At 42.6% G+C, this 12,849-nt stretch overlaps 1 protein-coding gene across 10 annotated transcripts in view; it reads left to right on the forward strand.

The window, feature by feature from the left end:
• KIAA0319 (KIAA0319 ortholog) overlaps positions 1-12,849 on the forward strand; it is a 61,640-nt gene that overhangs the window by 27,169 nt on the left and 21,622 nt on the right. For 5 of the 10 annotated variants that reach the window (XM_075083878.1, XM_075083877.1, XM_075083879.1 and 2 more), the window contains 6 exons: positions 6,210-6,393; positions 8,623-8,721; positions 9,374-9,471; positions 9,853-9,940; positions 10,523-10,615; positions 11,224-11,356. The exons of 1 other annotated variant lie outside the window; for it this stretch is intronic. In XM_075083878.1, the coding sequence (XP_074939979.1) occupies positions 6,210-6,393; positions 8,623-8,721; positions 9,374-9,471; positions 9,853-9,940; positions 10,523-10,615; positions 11,224-11,356 (695 nt within the window). 4 more of the 10 variants (XM_075083880.1, XM_075083885.1, XM_075083882.1 and 1 more) reach the window with 4 other exon arrangements.

Consider the following 12,849-nt stretch of genomic DNA (forward strand, 5'->3'; position numbering starts at 1 on the left):
AAGTATATATAAATGTACCTATGAAAAGTATGATACCAAAGCATACTGTCCCTGGTGATAAAATTTAGATTGACATTCTGCATTAGAGTTGTAGTTAGTTCTAACAAAGGGCAATAGCTGAGCTGCTCGTACAAAGCTAAAATTAAGGAAACTCAGCCACTGCTGTACTAAGCTCATCTCCCATTTTTCCTTTGTCTGCTAGGGGAAGCTAACAAGCATCTTTTAGTTACTGCCTGTGCTGTGTGCTGGAAATTAAGCCATGAAAAGAACCTGCAGTAGCTCCATGCACGACCTTGTTTTTGCACTTTGGGCGTGCAGTAAGACTTGAAGCTTGCCTTCACTGTGTTTTGCTGGCAAACGGAGACCATGTTAACACTGTGCTAAGCTTTAGCCAATTATCAGGATCTCTGCGGCTGAACTGCTTATGCTTTGTGTCTTAGAGAAGCCATACAACTTTGAGTTCACCTAAAGTGTGTGGCAGACGGAACTGGGCAAATTTGTTCCCAATCTCTAAGGGATCATGTGAATACAGCTTTCTGAAAGTTGAGATTTCTCATCTTGGCAGTGGTGAAGATATATATGGCCAAGCCTACTTTGTAAATCTCTAGTTTGATTTTTGCCACCCCAGCCAGAATAGAAAGATTTTGCTTTCTCTTAATTGCCTGCCTGTGTAGATGGGAGTTTATAGTAAAGTGAAATGGAGGGAAACCTCTTTCTCACAGGGACACAGAGGAGGCATCCCTGTGTGGTCTTTGTTATGCTAACATGTTAGCACAGCCACTGAAATGCCTGTGGAAAGGCTGAGGAGTGAGTTTGTTTCTTTCAGTGTGGAAGGGATAAAGCTCCAAAACTGGGTCAGTCTTTAGACCCAGCTGGTAGTGATGTTAAAGAGCTGATAAGTTAGAAGGTGATCTGGCAATGCTGCTAGCAGGGCTGTAGAGGGTTGATGGGCCAGCATTGAAAGCCGTTCATGAAATGTATTGTGAAATTACTGTAAAGGCTCTCCATTAATGTAGAGAAAGGTTAAGAATCTGAAGAAGCAGAAGGTTTTGAGAAACTGCCAAAGCCTATGTGGCCTTTGTTTCTCAAGTGGAAATCCTTTGAATTTAGACATTTGTAGAGAAATGAAGGTGATGAGCGGTTCTGGCAAACACCTTTCCCTGGCCTTCTCCAGGTTCAGCTTCAGTCCAGTCATGTCTCCTCTCCCCTTCCAAGTCTCCACTTCACCTCTTTTCACTGCACATTTTGCTCAGTCCCTTTGAGGTGACAGGCAGCACAGGAGGTTGGGGTCAGTGCATGGCTGTTTTCTTTTTGTCACTTGTTGCCTCTTACTCTCTTCTGCCTCTGTTCCTTCCTTCTTACTTGTTTCCTCTGCTCCAGTGTGGGCTTCTCTATGGGCCTCAGTCCCCTGGAAGGTGGCATGAAGTGCTTCCTTCCAAGAGGGTGTCTCCAGCCCTGTACCCAGTAATGACCCCTTCCACATATTCTCTCTCTTGTCTCCTGTTGTGCATCCCCCCCCACCTCTTCCTGTGTCTCCTGCCCCAGTGCCTATTGCCCTTTCTTAACCATGTTTAAGTGGTTGCAGTGCTGGCAAACAGTGGCTTGTTTCCATCCACTGCCAAAGTGTCTGGGACCACAGGGGTGACCCCTGCAGCCAGTCCCCTGCCACCCAAACCTGGCCAGTTATGCCTAATACAAAATTCCAGCTTGACTTCAAGTTTTTCTGGTTTGGGAATGGCACTCATGACTCTAGTGAAAAAGATGCTGCCTCTGATAAAATCTGGTGATAGAGACACATCAGAAGGAAATCCTTTCTCCAGCAAGCAGACATTTTAATCAAATCTCATATGGATTGTTCAGGCACATACTTGTGTTTCTTTCTGAAAAAAATATTTCTTTGGAAACCAAATTTTGTTATTAAGAAAATCCTAGGTTTTTATACCGGATTAAAAATGCTGAGATGTCTCCAAATAGTTTTCTCACTGGTATATGATCCAAACTGCCTTTCAAACTGTGCCATTTTGTATAGGTAATTAAGATGTGAAGGTCTTAAAACAATTTTTGCTAATAAATTTAATGAAATACCCTCTGCTTATTGCATGTTATACAATATTTTCCTGTCCTCTCCTTAATTCTGCCACAGCAATTCTATAGCTCTGTTCCTAGGTCTGCGCTGACGTACTCTCTTCTGCAGCTTCCAGACAAAGCTGTTTTGACGAGGAAAACAGAGCAGGGTGGCAAAAATGCAGTTCCCTCCCTTCACAGTAGTCACCAGGATGCAGTGTCCTCGGGTGCTGTGCTCTTTGTTCAAGGACCTGGAGAAAGATTTTAAACTGAGACCAACCAAACACAGGCCTCCAGAGTATGTGCCCCAGAAGCATCCGTGTTATGAATGCAGTCAGGTGTAAGGGGTTTCTGTATGTGACTTGGGATAGAGCATATGGGGTTTGTCAGTTGAGTAACCTGGCTTTTGGGTTTACATCAGAGTTCAGAGTGATCTTATGGTCTGTCACCTTCTAGCAGCTCAATAACATGAATACGTACAGAAATCTGTACAAAGTAAATGCTGTCAAGCTGCCAAAACAGAAATCTGCAGTGCTGCCCATCCTTGAAGTAAGATACCTGGGAAGTACTAATTGTCTCTTTAAAATTTCCAGTTAACATCTGAAAAACCTCATCTTGCTTAACAGGTATTAGTCAGATTCCAGTTACTGCAATACTGATGATGCAATGTTTCAAACATCTATTGAACAGGTTAGGCCTGACTTGATTCTTGAGTTTATTGCATTTACAGGAATAATGGTGCAGTCAAAATGCATAAAACTCTACCTGAGAAAGCTTAAGATGGCTGCCAGAATATATGTGATAAAAAGCCTTTTAATATCTGATTGGTACAGCTTCTGAATTGATACATAAGATTAAGAATGAAGTGGGATATCAGAGATGTTCATATCTCATTTTGGCTTGGTTTCAATTTTGAGGCCTGCAAATACTGAACAGTACTGTTTGGTTAAAAACGCATTGACTTGATCCCTAGGGGGTTGTATAAGATCCTGAAAGATGTTTTGATATTTAGATTTACTTACCAAAAATGTTTATTTCTTTCTTGAAGTCTGCACTTTGTGTCATACAGTATGATGGTTTGCTTTTGCAGCTCCCCTACTACACAATTAGTAGAGGTCATACTTCCTTGAAATAATTAGACAGATAACTGAATGCAGAGGAGGCGGGAGAAGCAGATCAGCGAAAGAGCAGAGTTGTACTGCTGATAGAGCCATAGCTTCCATAAGCTTTTCCAGACAAATAAGAAAGAGCAAATGGTACTGCAGTTCTGTAGTAAACTTATGTGCAGAGGGACATGGAGGAAACACTGCTGGGGAAGCAGTTGTATAAAACACAATGCTAGCAGCCCTTGACTCAGAGTCCTGATCAATTGTTTTCAGAAATACTTGGAGAAGATGATTCCTTGAGGGGGAAAAGGTGGGTTACCTGGAGGATCAGGATGGAACAAGGCAACATGGTTGGGCTTGTCCTTCCCATTAATAGGGAGAAAACAAAGCACCCAGTCTGTGGGGTCAGCCAGGGACCAAAAGTGGGGAAGGATCCCCCCCAACATGATGCTGTTGCCTCCACTGTAACTTTGAACTTCCCCATGGAACTGCACGACTAGTTTTTTTCCTTTGGATTATGGGGGTGCTCTTGTTCTGTGTTGGAATTCTCAAGACATTTGTGTTCAAGTGAAACCCCCAGAACTGAAGGACATGGGCCCTCACAGTTGGTGTATTTATTTTGTAACTAGGAGTAGCGGCTGTAGAGGTGGGTAAAAGCAACAAAAATCCCACATAGCCCATACCAACAGAACTGCCTACCCTACTCACTCCCAGAAAGAGTTGTCTTTTCTTTCCTTTTTCCTTTCAGCTTCCAAGCTGGAACTTTGGTTAATCTTGCCCTCCACATCTACTCCAGCATATCTCTCATTTTCTGCCTGAGAGCTCAATTTCTTATATTGCCCCTGCCCCAACTATCTGCTGCCTGCTAGCATTCTTAGTTTAAGCTATCTTTTTGGCTGTGACACCACTTCCAACATGACAGTGCCACAGGGCACCTTTTTTGACTGCAGAGTCTCGCCTAGGCACCATTGCAGAAGAGAGTGTCCTAGGAAAGGTATGTTTGAGGTGACTTTGTCCCCATGTCCTACAAAGCCAGGATGGCTGCTTCTCAGCTGATAGATTGGCAAAGGGCCAGGAGAGGAGGAAAGCCAGAGGAAGCTCAGAAAAGTAGATTTCCTTCAAATTTGGAAGGCAAAGAAACACTTTAGTTTGCCAAAGTGTGGTAAAGATGATCTTTTTGGAAGATGTGGGATGGAGTGAGTATGTAAAGAAGAGCTGTCTGGAAGAAAGGCCTTTCGATAGGGTATGAGGCAGGACAGGCGTGATGGTGTCCCTGTGTATGATAATGTTGTCAAGGGTAAGATTCCTGCCACCAGTCCAGTATTGGCATGCTGAAGGCACTACCTTAGGGGAGCTGCAGTCACTGATCCTGCTGTCAGGGTCCCTACTGCTCAGAAAGATTTTCTCTCTGTCTGCATATTGGGCAGAGTTGGAGGTGTGGCCACAAACAAGCTTGCATTGTCTGTGTTATGGACCCATCTGGAGGTGCAGCTTTTGCTGTGGTCCTCGGCATCCTCACAGAGTAGGCAGCCAGACCCAACATTGCTGTCAGTGTCCCAGCTGCACAGGGATCTTTTCTCTCTGCCCTGGTTGGAGGCAGAGATGGAGTTGCAGATGACTTGCATGCTCTCTGTTTCCTCGTAGGCTGGGAAGCAACAGTCCCTGGCATTACTTTCACATTCCCAGCTGCACAGGGAGCTTTTCCTCCTGTCCCCATCCAAGGCAGAGCTGCTCTGATTTCCTAGGGAGGCAGCAGACTGAAGAGTGAAAGTGGAGCACTTGAAATACAAAGAGAAGCTGTGAGCTGGGACTGTTCAGCCTTGAGCAGAGAGGGTTTGCAAGGGATCTTAACAATGTATAATGTATAATATAACTGTGGCAGAAGTGAAGAAGAAGGAGCCAGGCTCTTTTCAGTGCTGTCGAGTGACAGGACACGAGGCAATGGACACAATCTGAAACACAAGGAATTATATTTAAACACTAAAAACCATCTTCTTTCTTCCTATTAGGATGGTCAAGCACTGGAAAAAGTTTTCCAGAGAGGTTGTGGATTATCTGTCCTTAGAGATATTCAAAGCCTGACTGGACATGGTCCTGAGCAGCCTGCTGTAGCTGACCCTGCTCTGAGGATGGGGGTTGGACGAGGCTGTCTCGAGGTCCCTTCCTCCTTCAGCCATTCTGTGATATGAGTATGCATTTTACCAACCTCTATAATCCTATTCTTCAGTTAATAGTTTATGTACAAATAATAGCAGTATGTCATGCCTTCATGTGACCCACACGGTAGCCATAATTGGCAAAATGCTTTTCTCTAAATGTTAGGTCAGAAATAAGTCTTGAGAATGTAAGGAAAAACTATTGGCCTGTTGAGACTAATGTGTTGCTGAAAGGTGATGGGGCCTGAGAGAGAGAGGGGCAAGGTGATGGGGAAGGCTTACACAGTGCTGAGTTATTCCTGCAAAATGTCCTTTGCTGCAGTTCTGATTTATTAACAAGGTGGGGCAGCGAGAATAACACTACTGCTCGGTGACTGAAGTAGAGACCTCTAGGGCATTTTGTTAGCGGTGAGGAAAAAAGCCGTGAGCAAGCTCTGGTCTGAGCAGATGTGGTAAGAGGCAAGGATTCTGTTATGTTTATGTGTGTATGGCATGAAGACAATAATACTCACCACACAGACTTTCTGTCATTGGCTTTTAGAGGTTTAAGACTATATTTAGGCCTGTCCTACTGTTCTTTATGACTTCGAGAACTGATAGTCTTAGTTGTATTCCACGTTGCCTCATTTTGATGACCATAGCCTACACTGTTCTGCATCTGAAACTTGGAAAATGATTAGCATTTCTTACAAAGCCTGACAGGGAAAACCCAAACCAACCAGTCTTCCTTTGATAGATATTATGTGTATGAATAAAACCTCCTAGTAACGTAAATCAGTAGGCTCAACTTACATGCTAATAAGAAAACCAGCGTACCTCTAAATCTAGAAATGTGAAAAATGGCTCACTTACGACAACTCTTTCCCTATGATAAATTTTTCAGGCTGCTACACCTTCCCTTTCTTCAGACAAACTGGATTTCTCCCCAGGTGTGTCAGAGAAAACCCAGACTCCCACAGTGGCCCCAGTGAATGTCACTGAAGGTGGGATCATGCTACTTCCCACTAATACTGTGCCATCTGAGCCCATGCAGCAATTCACACCACCTGCTACTCCTGCTAAATCAGGTAATGTTTCATCATAGCTGGAGATCTGCAGGCTACCTGCAGGTTGGACAGTGGGCGGGTATGGCTTTCCTACTGGCGGGCTTCCAGCCTGTTGTTAGTTATGACGTTGCTCCTTATCTAAATGTAACATCATCCCACTTTAAGCCTGTAACACTGCAAACTCCAGACCCCTTAGCCAGTTACTTCTGAGGCAAAACTCTGACTGAGCCCGTCATTAATGGGGAACTATAACTCAAGGAATACAGCAAAGTAAAAAGCAGAGATTAAGAGCCTTTTTAAAATGGGTTAATTTTTATACTTGGTGAGAAATATCCGAGGCTTTCTGGAGTTTCAGAATAGTCTCTTCTAGCCATACTGTTTTTGTGTGACGCTTCATAACATTGCTCCCTCTCAGAAACTCTTCAGTAGGGTTCCTGCTAGATTTAGTTGTCAGATACGCAGCAACATAGGTGGGAACTGAGGAAGCTCAGCCCTTAACAGGGGAAAGGCCCAGCCCTTAGCAGGGGAGAACATGACCTCCTCATCCTGGAGAAAAAAAAACAGTTTTGCTCTAATTTCAAAGCTGTGAGCAAGCTTATCGGACTTCCAGATGCAGAGCAAAAGTTTTTATTTTGAAAAGAATATGTTTAACCGCTATGTGCTCTGTAGTTGTGTTAAATTCTGTGCGTATGTTAGAGCATCTGCTTTCTCTTGCTGGGTTTCCTGCCTCCCCGTGCACCCTGACAAAGGGTTAGAAGGGCCACAAGAAGCAGAGAAGCACAGATGTGTGTTCTTCTGCACTCCTGGTGTGTTGAGGGATATGGAGAGCTAAGCCCTTTGCTTCCTGGTAGAACAAGTCTGTTTTGGGACATTCTTGGCACCCTTTGCCAAACTGCAGCCTGCCAGCCAGGATAACGGTAGGAGGTAACAGGAAGAGATGAGCTACAAGAGATCCCTCTCCAAGGCAATGGATCATCATTACCATTGAGTGTTGACTAGGCAGCTCCTCCTCCTCCTTCACAGGAGGAGGTTGAAGAGGACTCAAAAAGGAGCTTGGAAGAAGAAGCTGAAGGGAAGGTTGTGATGAATCTCACTGTAAGTACTGCTTTGTGCAAGGATTGCCTCAAGTTTGTGTGTTCTCAGCCCTACTGTTTTGGAAGTCTTGAAGACAGTCCCTCCTTCACTCCTTTGGTCATCACCCTCACCTCTAGCCATTTTATTGTCATCTCATGTGGAGGTCAAAGTACAAACCTCCACTCCACTGGTGTCTAGGGCAACTCCCATGAGCAATTATGGAGCCTTGGATGCATTTAAGTAGCAGTGACAGAAAGTGTGTAGTCAGTGTGGCCTCTTCACTTCATTCATTTTTAACCTGTCAGCTGCCACTGCTAGGTAGCCTCTTCCTCATCTATTCAGAGTTTGTAAGTTGGACGTTTAGACACTAGTGAATGTTGCCTTTGGAGAGCCTTTGTTCCATGGGTTCCCAATATTGAAAGACAGGCATTTAAAACCTTTGAAATATAGATCTATTGGAACCTTTCTTGAGGTGGTGCTTTGGTATGTTTCTGTTGGGGACTGGATTTGTGAACTTGGGCGTTTTTGGAAGAAGAAAGAGTTTTCACAGATGAGAACTAGGAGGGTGTTTCTGGATGGCAAATAGATTGAATGTGCAGTTCAGCTATGAAATAACACCTTTGTCCTGCTATACTAGTGGAATTTTAAAAGGGTCACTGAGCTGCACATTGAGGCGTACTTCACAAGTGCCACACATACATAGCAGTGTTTCTTGGTGAAAGAAGGCGCGATATTAGAGTACTAGAATGGACCATGTTACTTTACTTAATGAGATTTGTTCTGGTGCAGACGGATTTTTTGTTTCTATAATTGTGTATTTTTTAATTCCTGCACTTCCATCCAATTACTAAGAAAAATGCATATGCAGAGCAGTGTTACCTGTGATATACAGGAATAATCAGAATGCTTTTGTCTAAAACAAAAGTAGGGGAAATGACACTTCATATTTGGGGAAGAAAAAAATTTTGGTTTGGTAAAAGGTGAAGGAGCCATAGTCATGATTGTAATAAATTATTATTTGTTTATGTATTGAGGAATTTTTTTTTACTTATCCTTGCCTATGCACTGTAGAATGTAAAATTTTACTTAAGCCATTACAAATAATACTTGAAGATACTAAATTTATACCCATCCCATCTGTTAAAATATAACGTACTCATTCTGTCTTAAATACAGTAAAAGAACTTATTGTGTCTGCTGGAGATAACATACAGGTGATGCTACCCAAAAATGAGGTTGAACTGAATGCCTTTGTTGTCCCGCCACCGCCTACAGGTGAGTTGAACGGTCTTGGCATACAAGGAGGTGCACACACTACCAAGCTGTAAATGCAGGCAAGTCCTGAGTTATGTGGACATCCACACCTCAGGATAAAACTGGCTTTCTCATGTCCTACTACTACTTTTTTGTGGCTCCAAATGCAGAGAGGATTTCCTCCTTTGGATTTTAGAGTTGTTGGTGGTTTTGGGTGTTTTTAAGTAGCTTTTATTTTCAGAACCTGGACTCATTAGCCAGATGGTTCAACAGAAAGCTGGTAGTTTCTACGAAAAGATTTAAAGTTAAGGAGGGGAAATGTAGGTTCTGAATGCAACATTTACCATAAAACTACCAGCTTCCAAACTTCAGCAGCAAAGAATACACATTTCATAGGTAGCTATGTAAAACATGTTCACTTCACGTGAAGCTGGTTTTTGTGAAGACGACATTTGTTTGTGAAGTCAATTACATCCTTGCTGCTTTGCCAAGTTACAACACACTGTGGAAGTTGAACGTGTATTTGTACTGCTTCATTATGCAGGCTTAAACAGTGGCAGTTGTGATTTCCTACTGTAGCATTTTATCTGACGGATGGTGACCTTGATTTCTTTATTTCTTGGGCTTAACTTGAAGGCAAAGCTGGTAACTTATGCTGTGTTATTGCTCTTAGAAACAACCTACACCTATGAGTGGAGCTTAATCAGTCACCCTCCTGACTATGGTGGTGAAATGGAGCGCAGGCACAGCCAGACCTTGAAGCTCTCTCATGTAAGTGAGCTGTAATCTCAGGCTCATCGTATAGTGTGGACCTTTCACGGAATCTAACCTGCGGGGAAGGGCACCTTGATTCAAGGAGTTTGAATGACTGCCGGAGTCTCTTCACTTGCATGTGTCACCGAGTCTTTGCCAGATTAGAAGTACCTTTTTAGAGTGCTCTAATAATTTTCTAAGAGTAAAAAATTCCTAAGTGTTTGCTTTGTATTTCCCACTTCTGGGAAGTGACTAGTGGCCTTTTGTGTGTGTATTTATAGAAGGAGCTCTAGGTTTCAGATATGCAGATTCTTCTCTGTTTACAATATGATCGGCAGATTTGTGCATGCTGCTTTTGTATAATTCAACATGTAACCTGATTTGTTCTGTTTGTCTCAGTTATCGGTGGGACTTTACGCCTTCAAAGTGACAGTTTCTGGTGAAAATGCTTTTGGTGAAGGTTTTGTAAATGTCACAGTTGAACCAGGTAAATCAGTTGGCTAAAATGTTGAAGAAATTTATGTCATTACAAGTAGTTGTACAACATGCTTATCTAATAGTCTGGCAGTTACTGTCCATCAAGGACATCTGGTAGTCCAGTCATGCAGAGATGTTTTATATTTTGGTGTCTATAAAGCATTTTAAAGGATGTAGAGTTAAGGATCTTGCTCACTGTGTTTAAGTGCTCTCTGGTCTTGAATCCTTCTGAGGCAAGGCCTGAGATAGCATTGTGCCACCTTTTATGGTGCCCTTCTCCAGTACAGCTGGGAGCAGCAATTAGGCGCTAAACTGGCTCTAGCTGTAAGTAACAGTGCGCAGGCCTGATCTAAATTATACCAGTTACAAGTGGCTGCAGCAGACAACTGCTGCGTCAGTGCACGGCTCTTAGTAAACTTTTCCCTCCCTTGTCTGAAAAGGACAGCAGGCGCTGCAAAGCTGTCAATCCTAGATTTAAATCACTTGGGACTGTTGATCTGTAGAGCTGACAGATTAGTTTTGCCTGGGCTTTCACTACTCTTTTTTTCTCCCCTCCCCTCCCACCCCACCCCCCTCCCAATCTTTCTCACAGCAGTCAGAGTTAACCAGCCGCCTGTCGCCATTGCTTCACCCAAAGTACAAGAAGTTTCTTTGCCTACAGCTTCTACCTTCATTGATGGCAGTCGTATGTACTGGACCATCCTGTGCTTATATCCTGTATTTTTAATTAATTTAAATTAATTAATTAAACAGTTACAACATTATTGCTTGTCAGTTACAAGTGACATTCCTTCTTCTACTCAGAAGTCCCCTGAATCATGATTTATTTTAGGGATTTGAGTCCAGTTATAAACTATTTTGATAGATTAAAAAAGTGATAATATGCAACCTTCCACTTGGGGCTTGAGATGCAGTGTGTTGGAGGCTTCTTCCTGTCCTGCCCAGAAAGCCCCTGTGCCAGTACAGCTGGGGTCATGGTAGAGAGCTGTCATGTTGGGTATGATGAGATGTTGTAACTATGTTGATAATTACTGAGATCAGACAAGTTGGAATGTGCAGAGTCTGAGATGGATTTTTATTTGTATGTGTGAAGAATTTTTTTTTTCTTAAGATAAACCATACCAAATGTAACTTGGAACCTTTGGTTTAGCCGCTATGGTACATAAACCGTGTTCAAATATGCTTGAAAGGATAATTGTAGAAAAACAGTTAGGGGTGAGTACATGAAAGACTTTAGTATTCATTCCAGCAATTGCTACAAGAAACTGATATGTTTTTCTTTAATGAATGTAGAAAGTATAGATGATATGAAGATAGTGAGTTACCACTGGGAGGAAGTTAAAGGTCCTTTGCGAGAGCAGAAGGCATCTGCTGACACACCTGTCTTGCACTTGTCTAACCTTGTTCCTGGAAACTACACTTTCAGGTACCTGCACAGATGCTTTCCTTTGGGGTTTTAACTATTTCTGTGATGTCAGCTAAATGGCTGTTTCTCTTTGTGCTCACATGTACCTCCTCAGACAAAAACCTTCATTTTTTCTTCTGCATGCTGTTACCCTTCATTTTGCACAGTGGAGAGACATAGGGAAAAATTCTAATAAAAAGTGCTTGCAGTGATTTATTAGACTGGTGTAGTGATACTTTACAGCACAAAGTTATGCAAAACAAGGTATCAGAAATGAAATATCTCCCACTCCCAGCAATAACAACTGTGAGAGAACACTTCCCCCCGCATCTTAGAAGTTGGCAAGTGTCCTGAGATGAAACTCTGCAGTCAGGCTATGAAAGTAATCCCCTGAAGGGTGGTGGCAGACAGTACAATGTTGGGAGACTATCGTCACAAGGCACTGTTGTGTGCTGATTTTAATGAGTCATTCTGTTCTTCATAAAAGCCTTTGCCTTGGTACTGTTTTCCTCCATTTATGCATTGCTGAAGCTGGATTTTGTCCAGACAGGGAAGCAATGTTTGTGGTTCTGGGTGCTTTAGTTAAAATCAGAGTTAATTTTCTGAACTTCTAAACTTAAAGCCTAGTCTGCACAGAGGCGGACTTCCCACTGACCCAGCCTGGGGTATTTGGCTGCCAGCGGGTAACAGCCTACCAGTCAATATATTATGTATTAGTGTAGCATCAGGAGAACGTTGATGCCAGCGTACGTATACAGTTAAACATGGTCCTTTGCATAAGCTTCACCAAAAATGCATAGCTTCAACTTTCATTCTGTGTTCTTTACTGGAACATGTTGTTCCAGATTGTACAGTAGCAGAATGAGCGTAGGACTTTTTCCTGTATTAAAAAGGGCAGAGCTTGCTTACAAGCAATGCTCTGTGTTCCAAACTCTGGGGAATTAAGAAATCGCTTGTATATCTGTGCACCTTTAGGGGTGGCTGAGGTACTTGAACAATAGAGCAGTGTGTTCAAGCTTACAGGAAATTAGCTTGTCAACAAAATGTAGTGCTGCTGATAGGCATGAATGTGCACCCACTGCAGAATTACGTGTTCCCTAATGGCAGAATTAATGAGCACTACTTTTGTTCCCACTCAGAGAAGGCTTGAAGGGTGGTTCCCTTCCATGTGGTCAGCTGAATGCAGTTTTCATTAGAGGTGAATTAGAGATGTAGTCGGTTACCACACTGTGGAAGGCAGTCTTTCATCACTTTCAAGTGTCTGCAGCAGTTTCAAGATGATTTGTCATTGTGTTTTGGAGAAGCAATAGAGTTTTTTTGTTGTTTATTTGGGTTTTTTTAAACCCTCTACTTTTTTTAGTTTTGTAGCTTGACATCTTAAAAAATCTGAGCTGATATTAAGCTCCATTAAAATTAGTAATAGTGTGCCACAAAGAAATAAGAAGTTAGGAACTGCTACTATGCAAAACACAGAGCTTCTGAACATTCAGAGTAGTTTTGGATATAGGTGTTAA

This window comes from Phalacrocorax aristotelis, chromosome 2 (assembly GCF_949628215.1).
Source record: "Phalacrocorax aristotelis chromosome 2, bGulAri2.1, whole genome shotgun sequence".
NCBI classification, from domain to species: Eukaryota; Metazoa; Chordata; class Aves; order Suliformes; family Phalacrocoracidae; genus Phalacrocorax; species Phalacrocorax aristotelis.